Below are 24,652 nucleotides of genomic sequence, written 5' to 3'. Positions count from 1 at the left end.
TATTTGGATTCCTTATATGTCTTTCTCTTGTCTTACTGCTCTGACTAGGACTTCCAATATTATATTGAAAAGCAGTGGTGAGAGTGGACATCCTTGTCTTGTTCCAGATATTAATGGAAATGCTTTCAGCTTTTCACTATTGAGAATGATATTGGCTATGGACTTGTCATATATGGCCTTTATAATGTTGAGGTATGGTTCTTGTATCCCAAGAATTTCAAGGGTCTTTATCATAAATGGGTGTTGTATTTTGTCGAACGCTTTCTCAGCAACTATTGATATTATCATATGGTTTTTATATTTCTTTTGGATCCCCCTCTGAGCTCCAACTGACAGCCAGATGGGACCTGGCTTGTGGGTGCTTTTCAGCTCACTTCTGGCTGTGGGGACAGCTCTTTCCCAGTTCCACACAGTCTAGGTGGGTTCAGGACACAGAGATCCCTGTTCTAAAATTGGTTATGTTTCTTTAAAAAGAAAAAGTACTCAACTTTTTAGGGACACATACTGAAGGACTTACAAGCAAAATAGTATGATGTTTTAAAATAATCCAAACCCAGAATGTAAAGTGGTTGGTGATATAAATGTGAAGTATTTGGTCATGTAAAGATAATTGCTGAAGCTAGGAGATTGGTATATAGTGATTCGCTATTTTCTTCACATGATAAAAATTCAAAAAGTATCATCCTATTTAAAAACATTTCCATTGTAGTTATTTTCAATCCTATTTTTGTCATTTTTTCCCCCTATGCGTCTTGATCCCTTTTTCCAAACTATTGTCTTGTATACTGTTTCTAGAAAATTGCTGTGATCTTGAGAAAATCTGTAAATATTTAAAATTTAATCTGTTATCTTCATGAATTTTGTTTTTTTACACTCTGGTTTGTCTCTATACCTACTGAAATGAAAGTATAAGTGTTTTATTTTTGTTTTTGTTTTTAAATTCTGAGTATTATTGCTTTGGTAGCAAGCCACAGATCTTAATATGTAATATTTTCTTTGTCAGTAAGTCAAAGGCTTATAATTTCCACTTTGACATCACCTTTAACCCAAGTTATTAAGAAGTATGCTTTTAAAATATGAGGCATACAATGTTATTTTTAATAGGATAGTATTTTTATAACTTTTACTGCAATGAAGTCACTGAATATGTTCTCCAAAGATAACATTTTTAAAAAGATAAACCTTCAAGGAAAAACTGAAAAATCCACTAAGTACAAAATTTTAACATGCCATTTTCAGAAAACTATACAGAGAAGAAAAAAAAAAGGCAAGATATTGAGGTCCAAAATAACTTAATTAGGAAACTTTGCCTAATTAAGATGTTATATTTAATAAAGGGAATGCAAATTATTAACAAAATCCCAAATCATGATCCTATCTAGGTCACCAAGAAAACCTCAACAAATTAAAAAAAATAATTTTGGCCAGAGCTACTGTCATCTGAAAGATGACTAGGGATGAAGAGCCTGCTTCTAGATGAATTAGTCAGAGGTCTGGAGGCTCCACGCTAACACATCTGTTCCTCACTGCACAGACCTCTGCAAGAGGCTGCTTCAGTGTGGTCATGACATGGCAGCCAGCTTACCACAGAGCAACTGATCGGAGAGAAAGGGGGCAAAAATGCAGTCATAACACATTTTATTACCTAGTTTCAGAAGTTACACATCATAACTGGATTTACTAAATCCAGCTTACATTTGAGAAGAGGAGTATTAAAGAATTTGTGGGTATATTTTAAAAGTACTTCACTCTCTTTTTCCTCTTAATTATTTTACCTTCAGATATTTTGCCTGATACTTGGTTTTGGCAACATTTATCTTTTTCTATTTGAATCTTTCTATGTTTTTGGAGTGTTTATATCTATGCAACATATATCTGGATATTTTAAAAGTCCAGTCTTACCTGATTTTCAATGAATTAAATGAATTTAATTAATTCACACAGTTAATGATGTTTAGACAATCTTGAGGGCTTCTTTTGTATTTTCTGTTTACCATACCTTAAACTATTTCCTTTTGATCATTTTTGTTTGCTTTTTTAGTAATTTATTGTTTTCCTTATTGAGCTTTTCCAATTAATTGATTCTAAAGTCATGCTGTTTGGGCATAACTCTGCTAGGGTTGCCTTAACAAAATACCATAAGCTGAGGAGTTCAAACAACAAAAATGTTTTTTTTTTTTTTCTTTAATAGGGTAAACAGGACTGGAGACTGGAAGTCTACCGTCAAGCTGTCAACAGGCTTGGTTTCCTTTGAGACCTCTTCTCCTTGGTTTGTAGATGGCTAACCTTCTTCCTATGTCCTCACATGGTCTTTCCTCTGTGACTATGCTTCCCTGGTGTTTTTTCCTTTTCTTATAAACACATTGGACATGTGGGATTAAGCTCCATCTCCATAGCCTTATTTAATCTTAATTACAACTTTGAAGGTTTATCTCCAAATGAGGCTTCAACAACTGGATTGGGGAGTCAGGAGGAAGCACAATTCAGCCCATAATATCATCCATTCCTATTTTCCTGGTGAATGTCCTTAACATGGTCATATCAGCGGACCTTCCTAACAATACCTGGGATTTAATCAGCATATATTTTGACTTTTATCTACTCAGCTGTCCTACTCAACTCTGATGATTCACCCTTTTTTGCCCAGGAACATTTTCCCTGATTCCTAGTATCCCTGTCCATGAGGGCATTTTGGATACTTCTCCCAACATTGGGACACTTAGGTTTTCTACTTTCCTTTTTCTATCTGATTTTGTATGTTTTACAGCTTTCAGTGGATTTCTCACAGCTTATGGTCCATCATATATTCTTGTTTTGAATTCCAGTCATAAATTTTAAATACATATACATTCTTGCCATAATTTCTAGAGATTTGGCAGAGGAGAAATAGGTTGACATATACAATGCCATGTCATTAAAAAAGAAGAGATACATTTCACTGTGAAGAGGTACATTTCATTTAGATGCTTCTTCAGAGTGGAGACTTCAGATTGGGAAAAATTTGAACTTGGAAGCCATGATAGATTTGAGATTTCAATAGACGCCAAAGAAGCCAATATTCTTAATATTTATAATTATAATGTATGTAATAAATGGTAATTCTTGCATGCAAAGTTAGCAGGTATAAAACTCCTCTATATAAAAACAGTGCCAAGGAAGCAATTTTATGTCAACTTAATCACCAAGCAAGTGCTTAGGAGTGGCAGATGTAAGCCACACTACAGAAATCATGCCCAATAGAATCATGCCAAGGGAAGGCACAGATGGCTGGAGAGATGTAGCTTTAGGACTTGTTATAGCATTATAAAATGGAACACAGTTGACATTCCAACTGGTCCTGTGCCAATGGTCAAGGTAATTAGGGACATCAAAACAAGACTGTTCAGAAGGCATACTCATTGGATTCATGCAATCCAACATGGGGCATGAGAAGCAATTTTGGATGGTAGATGAGTAGCTTTAATACCACACTACTAATTAAGTTAGGAGGTTACCTAAATTTCCAAAAGCAGAATAAAGTCCCAAGGACACAGAATTAAAAGCATTTCTATGACCAACAGTAACAGAAAGCTTCTACCTAGAGGAAACAAGGAAAATAAGGAATCTAAAGCTTTGCCAATCTTGAAACTTTATATTTTTCCTTTAAATATGTTTAAATAATATGAGTTACAACCTGACAAAAGTTGCCAGTACAAAGATCTTTTTTCCCTAAATCATTTGAGAGTAAGTTGCCAACACACTGAATACTTTAGCATTTATTTCCTAACCACAATCATACAATCAAAATAATGAAATTAATGAATTACCACTTCCACTTAATCACTGAAATTTCACCATTTGTTCTTTCTAGCTCAAAAATCCCTATTTTGATGCATTTTTTTATGTCTCTTTAGTTTCCTTTGGAATAGTTCTCTTCATTTTGCTTCCATGGGATTTATATTTTTGAAGAGTATGACAAGTTACTAGAATGTTCCTCAACTTGCATTCACGTGATAGTTCCTCATGAATAGATTCAGATTATGCACTTTTTACAGGAATGCCACAGTATAGATGATGTGTTCTTACTGTAATATGTGATAGCAAATTATTTTCCATTAATTGATACCATTTTGATCACTCAATTATCATTGTATTTGCCAGCCTTCTCCATGGTACTCTTTTTCCTTTTGTAAATAAATCTCTTGTGGGGAAATATTTCAAGATTTTATAAATATTATGTGTATCATGAAACTTTGTCTCACAGTTCTAACATCCTCAATGACTCTTGTCCCTTACTTATTACTATTATTTGTCAAATTGTCATTTTCTCATTGTATCATTCCTTTTACTTATAATAGTTGTAAAATCATGTAAGTAGTAAATACTTTATTTACTATGTACTACTCTTATGCAATGGATTATAATCATCACACACCTTTTGAATATATTCATTAAAAGTAACTGCAAATACTTCCTAATTTCTCTTGTGATTTTTTTCTTTGACTCAAAGAGACTTTTAGAGTAGTGTTTACTATGCAAATAGTTGGGAACTTTGCAGATATCTGAATGTTACTAACTTGTAATTTAATTTCTCTAATGTCATATTTCAGTCTTCTAAAATGTTCAGTGCTTTATTATATATGAAACAATATAGTCTGCTTAGTGAATATTCTATATGGCTTTGAAAAGAATGTACATTCTAACATTATTGAATATAGGTTCAAAAAATATCAATTAGGTTATGTTGGTTGATAGTGACACATTTTTCTCTTCAGTTTTCATATTTTGGGAGGGCTCAGTTGGTGGGGGAGTCTCCTCCTATGACAGAGACGCTCACATTTTCTTCAGCTGGGACATGTGAGGGTTCAGGGGATGGCTGAACACTTCAGGTATGTTTGCAGCTTGTTGGAGGGCCACTGGATAGTTGTAGGTTGTGAGCTGTTGATCATAATGGTGTACTCAGTATGGGGACTGACAGGAGCAGATTATAGCCTTGGCCAGATCTTGGTCTATTCTATATGGATTTTTCATATATATGTTTTTCATATACTCTATATGAATTACTGCATTTGTCCATTTCTCTTTTTTAATTGTCAGCTTTTGCTTCATGTATTTGAAATGCAGCCATCTTGTACATAAACATAGAATTATTTTATTTTTGTATTATTTTACAATATTGAGCAACATTGTTTATAGCACTATATATTTTATTTATTTATTTTTAATATTCTAGAGGCATGTTTTATTTATTTATTTGTTTGTTTGTTTTTTGTTTATACATGCACTAGGTACAGCCAGAAGTGCGGGAGGGTGAGAGAATCCACCAGAGTCAGAGCGGGGAGCAGAGCAGGCAGAAGGACCGAAGTACACTGCTGAGGGGAGCAGCGGGCGGCAGGAGAGGTCTGCGTGCCATGTGGGACCCTCCTCCGGTGGCCGGGGAGCAGCTGGGAATCGAACCGGCACCGCAGAGGCCACGGGCAGCTTCGCAACCCAGCACTCAACCGCTGCGCCACCGGGGAGGCCCTAAAACTATATATTTTAGAAGTACAGGTTTACACTTCCTCAAATATGTGTTAAAATACTACACCCACCACCAAATTACTAACAACTATCTACTATAGTCCATTGAACGAACTCCCCCTACCCTTTGCTCTCACCTCTCTTCACACTCTGGTAACATTAGTTCTGTTGTCAAAATCCAAGAACTTTTGTTTTGTCTGGTCATTTGCCTTGTTTCTTTATATTCCAAATCGTCTGTTTTTTTTTTTTTTTTTTTTTTTTCTCTTTGGACTTATTTAATTTAGCATAATCCTATCAAGGTCCATCTGTGTTGTCACAAAAAGATTTTTTTTTAACAGCTGAGTATTATTCCACTGTGTACACATACTGCTTCTTATCCACTCATCAGTCCCAGTACACTTAGGTTGTTTCCATAATGACTATTGTAAATAGTACTACAGTGAACATAGGAGTGCATGCGTCATTTCAAATTAGAGCTTTTTTGCATCCTTTGGATAGATATCTAGGAGTGGAACTGCTGGATCATATGTTAGATTTTTAAAAAATTTTTTTTAGTATTTTGAGAAACCTCTGTATTGTTTTCCATAGGAACTAGACCTGTCTATAGAATTGCATGAGGGTTCCTTTTTTCCACATCCTTACCAATGCATGTTTCTGTTCTTTTTGATATAGGCCTTTGTCACAGTGTGAGGTGCCTTTTTATTTTTATTTTTATTTCAATTTCTCTGAATGTAAGGAGTGATAAGCATTTTTCATGTGGCTATTGGCCACCCATCTCTCTGCTGGAGAAGTGTTTATTTAGCTCTTCTGCACATTTTTAAATTGTGTTATTTGCTTTTTGTTGTTGTTGAGTTGTAGGATTTTATTATAGATCTTGCATATTAGCCCCATTCAAATATATAATGAGCAAGTAATTTCTCCCATTCAGTATCTTTTAGTTTTAAGGATAGTTACTTTCACTATGCAAAAATATTTTAATTTGATGTAGTTCTATTTGTTTATGTTTCCCTTGCCATTGAAGTCAAGGCTGTAAAGACATTCCTGAAGCCACTGTCATGGAGTATATTGCCTGTGTTTTCTTCTGTGTAACTTTATGGTTTCAGAGCATATATCCACATCTTTATTCCATTTTGAGTTAATTATTGTGTATGGTAAAAGATAGTGGTCTAGTCTCATTCTTTTGAATGTGACCGTTCAGTTTTCCCAACAGTTGGTTGAAGAGACGTGCCTTTCTCCATTTGTCATAGACAAATTGCCATATAAGTGTGAGTTTATTTATGGACTCTAAAATCTGTTTACATTTGTCTGTGTGTCTGTTTTCATTCCAGTAACTTTTTTTTTCTTTTTTTTTTTTTAAAGATTTACTTATTTATACAAGCACTGGGTACAGTCAGAAGTGCAGGAGGGTGAGAGAATTCACCAGAGCCAGAGCAGGGAACAGAACAGGCAGAAGGACCGAAGTACACTGCTGAGGGGAGCAGCCGGGTGTGACAGGAGAGGTCTGCACGCCATGTGGGACCCTCCTCCGGTGGCCGGGGAGCAGCCAGGGATCGAACCAGCGCTGCAGAGGCTGTGGGCAGCTTTGCAACCCAGCTTCACAACCCAGCAGCGCTCAACCGCTGTGCCACTGAGGAGGCCCCATTTTCTTGATTTATTACTCTTCTAATTCACTTTTTGCATATAGGAATGCAACCAGTTTTTGTATTTTGATTTGGTAGTCTGTGACTTTACTTACTCATTTATTGTTTCTAGAAGGTTTTTTGTTGGATTTTTCAGTGTTTTCTATATATTGGGTTGCTGGAAAAGTCATGACATATTTTTCTTGAAAAACAAAAAAAATTACGCCACGACTTTTCTGATAACCCAATGTATTATATTGTCTGCAAATAACACTAATTTCATTTTTTCACTCCCAATCTGGATATACCTTCTATTTCTTGTTGTTTAATTGCTTAGACTCTAAGACCTCTAATACAAAATAAAATTTTTTTTATTAGTGATGAAAATGACATCCTTGCAGTATTTCTGATCTTTAGGAAAGGACTTTCAGTTTTTCACAAATAAGTATCATATTGGTTGCAGATCTGTAGTATGTAACTTTTATTTTGATGAGGTGTGTTCCTTCTACACCTTTTTGTTAAAGTGATTATTTTTTTAATCATATGGGTGCTGTATCTTTCTTTGTGTCTGCTGATGTGATGTGAATTTTGTCCTGCCTTTTGTTGATGTGGTGCATTATTTACATGTATCCCTGGAATAAATCCCACCTGGTGGTAGTGTATGATCCTTTTAATATATTGTTGAATTTGGTTAGCTAGTATTTTGTTGAGAGTTTTCAAATCTATATTTATCAGTTATTTGTCTATAGGTTTTCTTTTATTGTGATGTTCTTGTCTCATTTTAGTATTAATATAATGTTGGTCTCATGGAATGGTAAGTTTCCCTCCTCTTTTTGAAAAAGTTTGAGTGAAATAATTTATTCTTTGAAGGTTCAATAGAATTTACTTGTAAAGCCATGTGGTCCTGGATTTTTGTTTTTCGAAAGATTTTGAAATGGTTTCAGTTTCAACAATTATGATAAGTCTATATTTATTTTCTGTTTCTTCTTGCTTCAGTTTTGATAAACTTCATCATTCTAAAAAATGTATCCATTTCTTCAAGATTATCAAATTTATTGGAAATTAGTTGTTCATTGTAATCTCGTATGACCCCTCTGTATTCCTGTGGTATCTTTTATAATTTCTCCTCTTTCATTTTTCAATTCTGTTTATTAAAATTTCCTCTTATGAGCCTAGCTAAAGTTTTGTTGATTTTATCTTTTCAAAGAACTAACTCTTGGGTTCTCTGGTCTTTTGTATTATCTTTTTGGTTTCTATTTCATCTATTTTCATTCTAATTTTTGTTATTTCCTTCCTTCTACTAACTTTTGACTTTATTTGTTCATTTTTAGATTATTTTAGGCAAGGTTAAATTGCTTGAAAATGTGTTTTTTTTTTTTTTTTGGTAAGATTTATTTTACTTACACAAGAGCTGGGGTATAGGCCAGAGGTGTGGGAGGGTGACAGGATTCACCAGAGACAGAGCTGGGAGCAGAACAGGCAGACTGATGAAATACACTGCTGAGGGGAGCAGTGGGCAAGACAGGAGAGGTCTGCTTCACCATGTGGCATTCTCGCATGGCTGGCCACGATCGAACCCGTGCTGCAGAAGCTGTGGACAGCTTCACAGTGTGCTGCTCAACCGCCTGCACCACCAGGGAGGCCCAGATTTTGTTTCTTAATGTAGGTCTGAACTGCATTTATAACTTCTCTTTTAGTACTGAGAACTGTTTTAGAGGATATTCATTATTTTTGGAAAGGAAGATTTAAAGCCATTTTTTGCTTTGTTCTTTATATTTTTATGGTGTATATTTCTTTTTATTATAAGATTATTCTTATAATCAAAAATACTCTATTTTCATCTAAGGGTTTGATAAATTATTTTGATTTTGCTTCCAAATTATCCATTCCCTTACATTTATATAATTCAGGCCTTCTTTGAGATCTTCATTTTTTCCCCACTTGCAACAGGCATGTAATTACAATAGTTGCCCTCTCATAATAGCACATTGTACCAAGTTTACAAAATACTTTCATATACATTATTCCCACTGAAAATAAAAAACAACCTAATGAATTTATACTATATTATTATCATTTACACGTTTTAAAATGCCAAATTTACTGACCATGAAGGGGACTTCTGACCCAAATTCCATGTATTTCCTTAAACCAAGATATAGGCTGATTTGAAATAAGAATAAATCCAAACTCCTTAACACAGTCTGGATGGAATAAGGAGTACAGTATATTTCCCAGAACTGTAAGAAAGCAGAGAGATGAGACTGGAAGGGCTTTACATGCTATATTAAGGAATTAGAATTTTTTTTAAGATTTATTTTTTTTTTATCCATATAAGAACTGGGGTGTAGGCCAGAAATGTGGGGAGGTGGGTGAGAGGATTCACCAAAGGCAGAGCAGAACAGGCAGATCTACCGAACTATACTGCTAAGGGGACAAATGGGCAAGACAAGAGAGGTCTATCATGCCATATGTGAGGTAGCTCCCAGCCCAGGGATCAGGCTCATGCTATAGTTTCTGGCAATAGCTTGATATTGTTGAGACTTTAACCCCATCAGAAAGGCCCCCCAGAATTAGAATATATTCCAAAAGCAACAAGAAAGTTTTTTTTTTTTTGAATTTTTTTTGAAGAGTTTTTTTTTTTTTTAAAGATTTATTTATTTTTATTTATACAAGCACTGGGTACAGTCAGAAGCACGGGAGGGTGAGAGAATTCACCAGAGCCAGAGCGGGGAGCAGAGCAGGCAGAAGGACTGAAGTACATTGCTGAGGGGAGCAGCCGGTGGCAGGAGAGTGCTGCAGGGGGTCTTGTTGCCCCAGCCAGATAGGATACTGACAAGCAGCTAAGAGAAAGGGCCTCACACCATGGGGCTGAAGATCTGGCATCCCTTTGCTTTTTGTTCTTGGTCATAGAGAGAGAAAAATTTATCAGAAAGTATATTAGGCAATAAATTATATGTATCAGCATACTGTAAGTAAATGGCACGGAAAACTGTCTGTTTAGAAATTAGTTGTTGGAAAAAACTATGAACCAGAGATACTCTATGGGGGGTAGGGGGTGGAAGGGGAGGGATTGGGGTCAAAATAAGGGGGTTGCAATTGTATGGGGAATATAAAAATAAAATTTATTATAAAAAATGAAAGATATATATAAAAAAAAAAAAAGAAATTAGTTGTTGGGCAGTTTGGCCCACTTGACAATAGAAGATGGTTTGTTGTGCATGCCTGACAGGCAATCCAGCACAACAATTGTAGTGGGTCCTTCTTTTGCCTTCTCTTGAAGTTTCTTGGGAAAGTTTTTAAATGAAGCTATTTGAGTTAGGAGTTTCTAAATAGAAAAAAGTTCTGATAGCTGAGTAGCAGCCGGTCCCCAGCTGAAGGCCATGCGAATAAGAGGAGTCTTTTCTTGCTTAGGCTTTGGCTGATAGGGATGTACTGGCGGCTATCTACTATCTTAGGTTATTGTTTGGCTGAAACAATGAGTTTTAGTGTAAGGCTTAGTTTTTTATTAACCTTGAAGGTTGCCTTCTTACTGAGAGCCCTTTGGTGGCCAAAAGCCTATGGAAAAAGAGATGCACCGATTGTTTCTGCTCTGTTTCTATGCACATGATAATGTAATCTCAACGCTTGCAAAAAATGTATAAATAACCTGCTGAGCCTCTCAGCAGAAGATACTAGCACCTCACCAAGTGTCAGTGTCTCCTCATTCTACCTTGTCCCCTTCCCCTCAGTCCTTTCGTTTTTGGCCAACGACGCTGTCTCATCCTTTCAGGAACCCCTGACACGACATTTTGCCGAGGCTGGTCCCTGGCAGGAGAGGTCTGCGCGACACGTGGGATCCTCCTCTAGTGGCTGGGGAAAAGCCGGGGATCAAACCGGTGCTGCAGAGGCTGCGGGCAGCTTCGCAACCCAGCACTCAACCGCTGCGACACCGGGGAGGCCCAGCAACAAGAAAGTTTTTAAATAGAGTGAATTATAAATTATAGTTACTGTGACTGAATGTCTAATTTTTTGGTTATGGGTCAGACAGTAAATACTCTAGACTATATAAGACATATGGTCTCTTGCAATTACTTAACCCTGTGATTGTAAAGCAAAAGCGGCCACTGTTCATAAACAAATGAGTTCATCTGTATTCCAATAAAACTTCACATGGACACTAAAATTTGAGTTTATATATTGTGTATTTTTAAGTGTGTTATAATAATATTGTTTCTCTTTTGAATTTTTTCAAAGGTTTAAATTGCATAAAGACATTTGGGGGTTGGATTTCTCTGGCAGGCCATAGTGTGCTGAACCCTAGTTGAAATAGTATTTCTTAGGCTGCAGTATAATGTAGATGGTCCTCTTCCTCAGGTGGAGCATCCTCATACTGCATTTTAAATATTCGAAGCCTACTGATGTTATGCTATATGTCTTTCTCTATCACTGATAGATGTAAATATTAAGGACTATTTGCAGATTAATTGATACTTTTTTTATATCTATTCCCCTATGTTCCATATGGTATTATTTTTAGTCTTTTAAGAAGTGGTATGTTGGGAGTAGAAAATAGAGTCATAAATGGGATTAATTCTGTTTATTTTATAAAATTTTCAATTTAAATGAGGTTAATATTTTTCAGTATAGGGTTAGACCTGTAGATCTCTAAATGGCTAATTTAAGTAGTAAGAGTTGCTATATTAGAAAACATTGTATATTCTTTTAAACTATTTCAACATGGTGCTTTGAATCTATATAGTATATTCATGAGCTTAAATGGAAGTTTCTTTTAGGTGTTAATGCTCAAAGATTCAGTGTTCTAAATAATGACTATTGACTTTTGCAAATAAAAAGAAAGTAAAACTTTTCTCATCTTTTATACATAAAAACCATCTAGTTAGGTTCAGTAAAAAAGCTCTTTGCATTAAAAGAAATTTAAACAAACATGGACAATTTCGTTATATTACAGACTGAGACTAAATACTAAAATAGATATGAATTGAAAAACAGTTGAGATCATGGCCTTGATTAGGTAATAGTAACTAATACTTAAAGCAGTAGAAATCAGAGAATAACATAAAACACCAAGAGGAAAAATTTGCCAGACACTAAACATTTAAATACTTTTTATGTCTTTGGTTTTTATCTAGCTAGAAAAAAGATGGACACTACAGATCTAAAAAATAAAGAAATATGGGGAAAAAAAGCAAAAACCTTGATTGGGTAAATGGAAGAGGTGAAGAGATAGAGATAAAAATGGAAAAGTCAATGGGGTCAGAAAAATCTTAAGTGTTGTAATTAAATTTCTGACATTGTGATGTTTGTATGCATAGCTTCTGATGAAAATAGTAACACCTTCCCCTCAATATACTAATGTCTTCAATTAGACATAACAAATACAAATGACAAATAGCAGAAGGTTCATACTTGTGAAAGTAATTAAATTTTTTTTCATGACCAGTGAAAGCACAATTTAAATGAAGGATATGCAGTTAGAATTTAAATAAAGTTATTCCAAAGACAAATGACCTAATGTCACAACCCCATATTAACATTTAAAGCATCAAAGCTTAATTTAAACTACAAAGTATCTTCATTGTGCCTAAGATTCAAGAAAAGAGCCTTCCAGATGTTGTTTTCTAGAAGTTTTTGTTTTATTGTTTGGCAACAATGAAATCTCTGTGAAGTAGAATATGCAAGAAAGAAACCCCATCTTTGTTGATCTAATTTCACTGTGCTTTGTGGTGAAAAATCTTGTAAGAACCTGATACAGAATACAAGTATCTGTATGAACCTGATCAAGTTTTCTCTTCTGTAGCTTCTGTAGCTAATACAAGAGGGTTAATGTGTATGTGATTTTCTAACTCCATAGATCCACTTTGCACCGTGGTTACTTTAAAAACACAAGTGGGAACATTAATGATTTTGTTTTTTCTCACTAAAATGAAGAGCCAAATGAGCATATTAAAGATCTATGGGATCTGTTTTGCCCTATGTCCTGGCTCCTGCAACTATACCTCTTCAGAGAATGGATTAGAAAGACATTTAAGCTTATTAGATAGAAAGATGTCATCCCCTTACATCAAGGTACATGAAGAGAAAAGTTCAAGAATTATAAATTCTTAGAAAAACATAAAAAGTCCTTTGGACCTTGGCAACGAAAAATGTCAACAAGTCAAAAGCAACTAGATGGCTATTGACCAGTTCTATGAAGGCAAAGCTGCAAGCCAAGATGGAATAATGCTTTCCCACAGTGTATCGAAGGCACAAATGACACTAATCCTTTTTAATGGCCACAAAAGCTGACAACTTACTCAGCCTTAGAACTGAATGCACAAAATCATCTCTGAGAATGACTCACCATAAACAGGTCACGAGCACCAATGTCAACAGCTAGTAGAAATGCCTTTTCAAATCTCTGATACCTACAAGGAAGAAATGTTATGTTAGTTGTGAACAAAACTATATAAAAGTAGAACACTGTTTATGTGTTACTGTTTTTGTTGTGATGGGAAAAATATTTTCAAACAGAAGGGATTTAGCCTGCTAGGATCTTCCATATGTGAAGTGTTACTGCACTTTGCAGGAGCTAAGTGAAGCACAGCGCCTGTTGAGGCCATCAGAGCAACTTTCATGGGTAAGTATAACTCAGAGTAGGTAATGCTGAACGTAGGGCAGTGCTTCTCATAGTTTTTTACTTTTTGTGTTTTGTAAGAAAAAAGTTTGGGGATTTGGAGAATATAGGAAGAGTCATTACTACATCATGTAACTATATACTTTTGGGTTTCTTGGGTAAAAGTTAAAAAGTCAACTGTTGCATTATTATAAAAGTCTTATATTTGTGCATTTTGGAAAAATACAATTTAGGCTGCATTTTACATTGTAAAATAACAATATAAATGGTTTCTAAGTATTTTTTTAATATTACCTTTCTACTTACTTTTCATAATCATATGCTTTCCTATAGTTTACTTTTTGAGAATTTTCTTTGTAAAGGCTTAAATTTTGGCTAAGATACATGAAAACAGCAGTGTAAGTTAATCACATTTATAGAAGTTTAAGATCCTGAGAGAAAATCATGTCATGAACATTGCACAAGTTTTTGGAAGGATGGGTCATCTTTATTTGGTCTGAGTGCTGAGATTTATACAGATAAAACTACAATTTTCTGACTTTAAAATCAGCAGTTAACTAAACAACTCTGTGTTTTGTTTTTCATTTTGTATTGGGAACTATGGTAATAAAACATGAGATTTCAAATAAATCTTACCAGAAAAGATTCTAATTATATTATTAACAGATCACATATTAAAGTAGCTAAGATAATTAAAATTCAAACAAGACATTATTACCTATTAGTTGCTAAGTCCAGAACCTGAGATACTTCACAATTTCCAGAGTGTGTTTGATTGCTATTATCCCCATCTCTCAATGATCCTTCTTACTAGTATTTTTACTCAACTATGGAAGATCAGAAGGCAATTGCATTTACTTGAAGAGTGTCTGGTTTCAGATAGGTTACTGATTTATTGCCTAGTTGGTGTAGGTGAGAGCTAATGAGAAGAGGCCAGAGGATAAGCAAATTGTCCTGCTTGCCAGTACATGTACAGCCATTTTGCATTTGTCCCCATTCCACTGCAGTGTTTCAATAGTAGTTATCTATTTTCTAATGATCAAACATAAAGATAAGTTCTCATTTTACGTGCCCTTTTGGCTGTATTTAACCCTTATTAAATCCCACTCTCTTTCTTTGCATTTGGGTTGTCATTTTTTTTTTTCTATTTCATAGACTTCATCTTCTTAGTTTTCTTTCCTAGTTCATTTTTCCACTGAGAGAACATCCCTTGATCACCTGGTTATGCAGGCCAAGGGGTCGGGAGCTTACATTCCTGAGTTTCACGAGACTGTAAAAATTGGAGAGACAGTTCTTGGCAGATTACCATCCTCAGGGCACTGCAGAGACAGCGGACTGAAAAACACCCAAGTCTTTCCATGAAAGAGATCCCTTTACTTGTCCTGACATTTTTAGTCTGAGGGGCAGGCTTCAGGTTTGTAACACATCTAGTGGCCTAAAGAGGTGCTCTCAAGGAACAAAGGCTGGTGGGTGCCTTATTTGCAATCTCCCTCTGCATCACTACATGGAGTCACTCCTAAGACTGGGGAGGTAGCTATTTTATCTAATATATAGGAACACAAACAAACGATCTAGCAAAATAAGGAAATACAGGAATATGTTTCAAATGAAACAACCAGGAAGAAAAAAACTTAGTGAAAGAGAGAGGAGTGATTTACTTGATAAACAGTTCTAAGAAATGGCCATAAAGAGTTTATCTTTTTGATTACTGAGTAGTATTCCACTGTGTATATCTACCACATCTTCTTGATCCACTCATCTGTTTTTTTGGGCATTTAGGTCATTTCCATATCTTAGCTATTGTACATAGTGCTGTGATAAACATAGGAGTGCAGGCTTCCTTTCAAATTAATGTTTTTTTGTGTTCATTGGGTAGATTCCTAAGAGTGGAATTGCTGGGTCATTATGGTAGTTTCATTTTCAGTAATTTGAGGAAACTTCACCCAACTTGCCATGGTGGTTGGACCAGTTTACATTCCCACCAGTAGTGTAGGAGAGTTCCTTTTGCTCCACATCCTCACCAGCATTTGTTGCCAGTTTTTCACTATGTGCCCTTCTCACTGGTGTGAGGTAACATCTCATTGTAGTTTTGATTTATATTTCCCTGATTATAAGTGATGTTGAACATTTTATTATATATTTGTTGTTCATATATTTCCTCTTTGGAGAAGTGTCTTTTTAGCTCTTCTGCCCTTTTTTGACTGGATTGTATACTTTTTGTTGAGTCGTGTGAGTTCTTTGTAGATCTTTGTGATCAGTCCCTTAACAGTTGTATGGAGTGCAAAAATTTTCTCCCAATCAGTAGGATATCTCTTTGTGTTGGCTAATGTCTCTTTTGCTGTACAGAAACTTTTCAGTTTGATGTAACCCCAGCTATTTATCTTTTTCTTAACTTTCTTTGCTTTGGGGGATGTGTCTTTAAAGATGTTACTGAGAGGTATGTCATGTAGTGTTTTACCTATATTTTCTTCCAAATATTTTATGGTTTCAGGTCTTATGTTCAATTCTTTTATACATTTTGAGTTAGTTTTTATGCATGGGATGAGATAGTAGCCAGTTTCATTCTTTTGCACTCATTCATTTTTAAAGGATAGTATTGGAACAAAAACAGATACACACAGACCAGTGGAGTAGAATTGAGGACCCTGAGATAAATCCATTGTCATATGGACAGTTAATCTACAACAAAGGGAATCAAGAACATACACTGGAATATGGATAGCTTCTTCAATAACTGGTGTTGGGAAAACCGGAAAGCCACATGCAAAAGAACGACATTAGACCACTCTCTCACACTATATACAAAAATCAATTCAAAATGGATAAAAGACTTTGGATGTAAGACCTGAAACCATAATATATAAAAACATAGGCAAAATACTTTGCAACAAGATTCAATGATGTCTTGAGGGAGTCTTCTCCAACAGCAAGAAAAATAAGAGAATATAGACAACTGGGGCTACATTAAATTAAAACGCTTCTGCAAGATGAAAGAAATAGTAGCTTAAAAAAAAAGATATCCTTTCTAAATGGGAGAAAATATTTGCACAGCATATATCTGAAAAGGAGCTGATATGGAAGCTCTACCAAGAACTCACACAACTGAAAAAAAGGAAAACAACCCAGTCAAACAAATGGGCATAAGAGCTACTCAGGCACTTCTCCAAAGCAGACATACAGACAGCAAACAGACACATGAAAAAATACTCATCATCACTTATGATCAGGGAAATGCAAATCAAAACTACAGTGAGATACCTCACACCAATGAAAATGACCCATATCAAAAAGACCAAAACCAACAAGTGCTAGCAAGGATGGAGAGATAAGGAAGCCCTCCCACATTGCTGGTGGGACTGTAGACTGGAGCTTTCGCAAAAGAATAAAAGTGTATCTGCCATATTACCCAGAAATTCCACTCCCAGGCATCTACCTTAAAAATTAAAAAACCAATGATTTGAAAGGAATATTGCATAAAAACCATATGATAATATCCATAAATGCTGAGAAAGCATTCAACAAAGTACAACAATCATCTATGATAAAGGCCCTTGAAATTCTCGGGATACAAGGAACATACCTCAACATCATAAAGACCATATATGACAACCCCACAGTCAATATCATTCTCAATGGTGAAAAGCTGAAAGCATTCCCATTAAGATCTGGAACAAGACAAGGATGTCCACTCTCACCACTGCATTTCAACATAATACTGGAAGTCCTAGACAGAGCAATAAGACAAGAGAAAGACATACAAGGAATTCAAATAGGCAAGGAAGAAGTCAAACTATCACTATTTGCAGATGATATGATACTATACATAGAGAACCCCAAAAACTCCACAGAAAAACTAATTAAACTAATGAATCAGTTTAGTAAAGTGGCAGGATACAACATCAATGCACAAAAATCAGTAGCCTTCCTATACGCAAACAATAAATCTGAAGAAGAAGAAATCAAGAAAACCATGCCTTTTATTATTGACACAAAAACAATCAAATACCTGGGAATAAACCTAACAAAAGAAGTAAAGGACCTATACAAAGAAAACTATAAAACACTGTTAAAAGAAATAGAAGTAGACACAAAGAAATGGAAAGACATCCCCTGCTCATGGATTGGAAGAATTAACATTATCAAAATGGCCATCACACCAAAAGCAATTTACAGATCGCAGTGCTGCAATCTACAATCTTCAATGCTATTCCAATTAAAATTTCAATGTCATTCTTCAAAGAAATAGAAAAAATATTGATGAAATTCATATGGAGCCACCAAAAACCCTGAATAGCCAAAACCCTCCTGAAAAAAAAAGAAGGGAATGGAGGCATCACTCTCCCAGATTTCAAACTATATTACAAAGCCATAATAATCAAAACTGCATGGTATTGGAACCAGAACAGACACATGGACCAATGGAACCAAATAGAAAACCCAGAAATAAACCCACAGATTTATGGTCAACTAATCTTTGACAAAGGAGCAAAGAATATGCACTGGAGCAAAGAAAGTTTGTTCAATTAATGGTGCTGGGGGCCTCCCTGGTGGCGCAGCGGTTGAGCGCTGGGTTGCAAAGCTGCCTGCAGCCTCTGTAGCATTGGTTCAATCCCCAGCTGCTCCCCGGCCACCGGAGGAGGATCCCACATGGCACGCAGACCTCTCCTGCCACCCGCTGCTCCCCTCAGCAGTGTACTTCCGTTCTTCTGCCTGCTCTGCTCCCTGCTCTGGCTCTGGTGAATTCTCTCACCTTCTCACGCTTCTGAATGTACTCAGTGCTTGTATAAATAACTAAATGAATCTTTAAAAAAATAAAATAAAATAAATGGTGCTGGGAATACAGGGTCACTACATGCAAAAGAATGAAGCTTGACTACTACCTTACCCCATGCACAAAAACCAACTCAAAATGGATTAAAGAACTAGACATAAGACCTGAAACCATAAAATATATAGAAGAAAATATAGGCGAAACACTACATGACATGCACCTCAAAGACATCTTTACAGACACATCACCCAAAGCAGTGACAGTGAAGGCAAAGATAAACAGCTGGGACTACATCAAATTAAAGAGCTTCTGCACAGCAAAAGAGACAATAACCAAAACAAAGAGAAACCCCACCGACTGGGAGAACATTTTTGCACACAACATTAATGATAAAGAACTGATTACAAAAATCTACAAAGAGCTGAAGAGACTCAACAAAAATAAAGAAAATAATCCAGTCAAAAAACGGGCAGAAGAGCTAAAAAGAAACTTCTCCAAAGAGGAAATACAAATGGCCAACAGGCATATGAAAAAATGTTCTCAGCTTTACGAGGATGTGGTCTTAGGCTCATACCACTCTCCATGAGGTCCTCTTCTTCACTTGAATTTAAAATTTCTTTTTTTTCTTTTATTTATTTATTTATTTTTATAGAGGCATGTTTTTTTATTTATTTGTTTGTTTGTTTGTTTGTTTATACATGCACTGGGTACAGTCAGAAGCGCGGGAGGGTCAGAGAATTCACCAGAGCCAGAGCGGGGAGCAGAGCAGGCAGAAGGACCGAAGTACACTGCTGAGGGGAGCAGCGGGCGGCAGGAGAGGTCTGCGCGCCATGTGGGACCCTCCTCCGGTGGCCGGGGAGCAGCCAGGGATTGAACCGGCGCCGCAGAGGCCGCGGGCAGCTTCGCAACCCAGAGCTCAACCGCTGCGCCACCGGGGAGGCCCAAAATTTCTTTTTTTTTAAAAAAGAGATTTATTTATTTATTTATACAAGCACTGGGTACAGTCAGAAGCGCAGGAGGGTGAGAGAATTCACCAGTGCCAGAGCGGGGAACAGAACAGGCAGACTGATGAACACTGCTGAGGGGAACAGTGAGCAGGGCAGGAGACATCTGTCGCGCCATGTGGGACCCTCACCTGTGGCCGGGGATTGAACTGGTGCTGCAGAGGCTGCGGGCAGCTTTGCAGCCCAGCACTCAACCGCTGCGCCACCAGGGGAGGCCCAAATTTAAAATTTCTTATGATGATCTTTACTTAAAGACTCCATTATCTAGTAACTTTTTTTAGAGTATTAAAATACTAACAAACCAGGGCCTCCCTGGTGGTGCAGTGGGTTGAGCGCAGCACCGTGAAGATGTCTGCTGCCGCAGTACAGGTTCGATCCCAGCGGGCCGGTGAGAATCCCACATGGCGCAGCAGACCTCTCCTGTCACACCTGCTGCTCCCCTCAGCAGTGTATTTTGGTCCTTCTGCCTGTTCTGCTCCCCACTCTGTCTCTGGTGAATCCTCTCACCACCCCCCACGCCTCTGGCCTATACCCCAGCTCTTATATAAAAATAAATAAATCTTAAAAAAAAAATACTAGCAAACCAAAAGAGAGGGAGTACTACAATTCTAGTACTAGACAAATACAGAAAAGTATGTGGCCTGTTTCTCCTTCTCTAGGGAGAATTTCTTAGCAACCAATTAAACAAAATAATGGTTCCAACTGAAGCTAACTCATTTTATGTCTTCTGAAGTTACCATTTTTAAAAATAATGTCATAGATAGCCTATTGTCAAAAGAATTTATGTATACTTACTATATATAACTGAAACAGAAGTAAAATATGCAAAAAAGGAAATATGAAAAGTCTATTATAGAGAGAAAATGTTCAATTCCAGATATAATCACACAAGAAAAGCTAGAGTATAATAATGATGATATTAGTGACCTCATCAAAGTACAGCCAAAGAATAATTATAATGCTGCATCTGCAGAAAACCAATAAAAAATATGTACACTAGTAGTGTTATTATTAGCAGAATGAGCATTTTACAGCCAGCAGCTTATGAAATGCAATGCTTATGCACAGCCAAATGACTGGGTTAAATCTGAGAGGCCAGAGACATTGTGAGGCCACCAAGAATATGCTTCCAAAATGTCTTCTTGATTCATGCTAATCTCTCTGGGATCTTCCAGCAGGAGGTGAATTCGTTCATATTCCCCAGAAACAGAAAACAAAATAGTGGCAAAGAGCAAAAACTAAAGCCCTAAGTTCATATACATGTGCCATCATTGTCAGTATTTTGGGCCATATGTTCATACAGAAAGTACTGCCTCCTTCAGAGTGAAGGGACTCTTCGGAAATGCTAAAGTCATTTAGATAAAAAAGGCAACATTCCTAATTCTTGAAATATATTAACATTTCTCAGTTTAAAAAAAGACTTTTCCAAAGGCTTCACTGCTGGATAGAGATCAAAGTGCCACTTTATAAATAGTTGACTCATTTGTCAAGTGATGATACAATCTTAACAAGAGTGTTCTGAGGAACAAAACATGTGGCTTTATCTGAGATTGCTTGAAAGAGTTAAAAAGAACTAAAAGTTACATTCTAAACAAAAATTGAAAGTCTAAATTCAACTCACTGTAATACTTTCGGTATATGGAGTGAAAATTCTATTACTTTCTGTTATAAAGATATCTATATAAGATATACAAAATAAATATTCAGCTAAAAGAGTAATTTTTAATGGGCCCTGTTATAGACCCCATTCATCTTAAGAAATGGAGTACCTTGGAAACTCCATGTGCCTGTTCCTATCATTTCTTTCTTAATCCACTCCATTCTCTCCTAAAATCTCATGCTAATCACTCTTTGCTTTAGTTTATAATATTGACCCATTGACATATATCTGAATACTGTCAGTCTTTCTATACCTATTCCTCTATTTTTTAAACTTTATGAAATATTCTGTTTGTACTTATCCTTCAACTTCCTAAGTACTTTTCTCAGAATAATTCTTGACATAATTACCTAAATTTTCACATAACCCCTAAGGTTAAAGGAAGCTTACTACCCATTTAAAGCAGAGAAAAGAGGTACAGTGAAGCCAGTTACTTGTCACAGAGGAGAGGACAACAGATAAATCTTTCTATGGTAATTTGAAATAAAAGCAAACCAATGACTGTCTCAGAACTTAACAGCACATTCATATTTTTAGCTTCAATGAAAACTAGGAGCTAACAGCACAATTAAATCATAAATCAGTTTTATATATCTGCAACTTTACATATTTTTAACTTCCATATTAAAAAGGATGTTATATTAATGTACAGTAATGATATAAAAGCCCTAAATAGTACTCAATATATTCGTTGAAAGGAAAATAAGAAATTAAGAATATCAAGAGAAGATTTTTTCCCTTAGTGGATGGGCTATTAGAAACAATCATATTATTTTAATGAAAGACCTTTTCTTAAATAATAACCAGTATAATACTAATCAATTCAAAGATACTATTCACCTGAGCAAGTGATGGAAGAATCGTCTTGCATATTTGCTGATTTGGTCTCTATATTCCAATATAGTTGTATCCAGTAGTGGTCTTGTTGGAGCATAGAAGGTTCCAAGGCTTGCCTCAAGCTGTGCTGTGGATTTCAAACATAGCAGCACTAAACAAGTGAAACTCCTTCAATTACAACAGAATACTCATGTTTGCAGTCAGTCAGGTTTTGCAAACTTGGATGAAATGTGAGCTTGTTGCAGGAAAGATGAAATTAAAATATGACAGCTGGTACAAAAACAAACCTGTATATAAACTTTCACTTGAGGCAAAGCTGACAATGACTCTGAGCAACAAAAAGCTGTCAAAACTGAAGAAATTCATAATGAACCAACCTCTCACCACAAATGGGTAATTAAAACAGTGACTCATCAAAGTAACACAGTTTGAACTAGTATTTCCAGTAAAATCAACTCACAGTGTACTCAACATTTAACTCTCTTCAGCTGAAGGGAAAAAAGGTTCCTGCACTGGGAACTGAAATCAGTATTACGAATGTTTAAAAAAATACAAATAAAAGCAGCTTTATGAAGTAAAATATCTATTAAAACTTTTAAAACTCATGGAAATCCCTAACTGTCTCTAAATCCTTTCCTAAACAACAAGATTCTTGGTTTTGTCTAAGAGTGAAAATTAACACCACTGGGAGGGAAAAACATGATAATTTGAGCTGGGTCAACTGACACCTTCCTAGGAAAGGATTGGAGAATGGTTTTTGATAAACCAGAGATTGGGAGAAAAAGGATTTATTTGCCTGCTTCACAGTTTTACCAAGACATGCCTAAGGGGTTGTGTTTCTGCCCAGAAATACCTGAAAGTTATGTAATTACCAAATGGCAAGAACATGAGTATGTATGAGAACAACACTGTTCACAGTAAGATGCCATTGATTTTTATGCTACTAGCATCGGGTTGAATATTCCTGATTTAGTAAAACTCTTTAGTTTTAGGCATATTTGGGTTTGAAAATATTAAATACCTCATCAAAGTAATTGCTATGGACTTGGCTAAGCTGTTAGTAATTTCTTTTTTTAAATCTCAAATCTAGACAGTAAAGTAAGATGAACTTTAGGGGTATTTTCTTTCAAAGCAGCAGTCAATTCAGATTAAAATTGAATACAGCAATGTTATTATGAAAACAAGCCAGACTCTCTTGCCATTGCTTGTTTTCTTGACAGCATGTTTCGTACATCTGAAACGTTCTAGCCTATGGAATACTTGTAACTCCAAGCACAGTTACAGATTCATTAGATAGCCCAGCTTGATGTTTAAAGCAGAAATGAAGATCTCAAAGATAACACAACATGGTTACAAATAAAAGCTCACTGGGTTCCACTAATAAAAGGAAAACAAATTACCATGTCAAATTTGCTAGATTTAGATAGAATAAATCTCAATAGAAAGGAATTCTGAATGTCTTAGAAATGTGTTTGTAGTTACTTGGCGGGGGTGGGGGGAATGCATGTGTATACATATGTGCACACATACTTAAAATATTCCTATTCTGATAACCAAACATTGAGTTTTATTTTACTAGTATCATACAAGTTTTTATTTCCCTGTCTTCCCAATATGGTTCCTTGAAAATATCCTTTATTAATGCCCATTTGTGAGTTCCTTAAGAGTCTTTCTTATAATACAGCAATCTTACAGCACAAGTTCACTAAGGTGCGAGCAATTTCTCAGTGTTCTGAGATTCAATTTTATATTCTCCATATTTCTTTTCTTTTACAACTGTGAAGTTAGGCTCTTTTGTATAGACGGGGTGTACCTTCATAGGCTTTCTTTACTCTATACCCAGTCCTGATAATGTGCCAATACTAAGAAATAATTACATGAGATATTTCTACAGGCAGAAATGTTATAGTAATACCTGGTAACTTTGAAGTCCCCTAATGAAACTCTGAAGTTAAACTTTTTATTTTTAATTAAAATTCATTGAGTACCTACTGTGGGTCAAACAGGGTGCTAGGCTTTTGTTCACTAGAGAAATACTGGAATTTCCATAGATAGGTTGAATTGTTACCCAAAAGTGAATTTAATTAACATCATTATTTATTGTGAACCTCTTGTGAGCTGAGCGAACCTTCTATGATGAAAGCTTCCTGTTGGAACATGTACTCACTGATTGTTTAAAATTACTAAAATAATGGTTATGTACAGGATTATATCTAAACAACTTCCTGTTTACTTTGAAAATATAATGAAATGGAATAAAAGAATCTGTAAACATGCAAACAAAACAGGAGGGAAAAAAAACCCTCTCCAGTAAATCCTTTCAACAGATTTAGTGCTTTCCTGGATTTAAGTTACCAAATCATGTGGCATGATTTCCCACTATTAATGTCAATATTTATTGCAAAGAATTTGAAATAAAGATGCAAATGAAAAAATGTTTTAATATGGGCCTCCCCTGGTGGCGCAGTGGTTGAGCCTGGGCTGTGAAGCTGCCCACAGCCTCTGTAGCACCGGTTCAATGCCCGGCTGCCAGCAAGGGTCCCACATGGTGCGCAGACCTCTCCTGCCGTGCCCACTGCTCCCCTCAGCAGTGTACTTCGGTCTTTCTGCCTGTTCTGCTCCCTGCTCTGGCACTGGAGAATTTTT

At 36.0% G+C, this 24,652-nt stretch overlaps 1 protein-coding gene across 1 annotated transcript in view; it reads right to left on the bottom strand.

Annotated features, from left to right (window-relative positions):
- Positions 1 to 24,652, bottom strand: part of WDPCP (WD repeat containing planar cell polarity effector) — a gene marked incomplete at both ends in the record, with an annotated part of 230,571 nt that overhangs the window by 107,894 nt on the left and 98,025 nt on the right. Inside the window, 2 exons of the mRNA XM_084234852.1 lie at positions 13,462 to 13,525; positions 22,010 to 22,133. Of these exons, the coding sequence (XP_084090978.1) occupies positions 13,462 to 13,525; positions 22,010 to 22,133 (188 nt within the window). The remainder of the gene's footprint in view (positions 1 to 13,461; positions 13,526 to 22,009; positions 22,134 to 24,652) is intronic.

The sequence above is a fragment of the Talpa europaea genome (genome assembly GCF_964194135.1).
Source record: "Talpa europaea genome assembly, chromosome: 6".
In the NCBI taxonomy this organism is placed as follows: Eukaryota; Metazoa; Chordata; class Mammalia; order Eulipotyphla; family Talpidae; genus Talpa; species Talpa europaea.
Note: the sequence above shows the minus strand (reverse complement) of the source record. Positions and strands in the feature narration are given on the sequence as shown.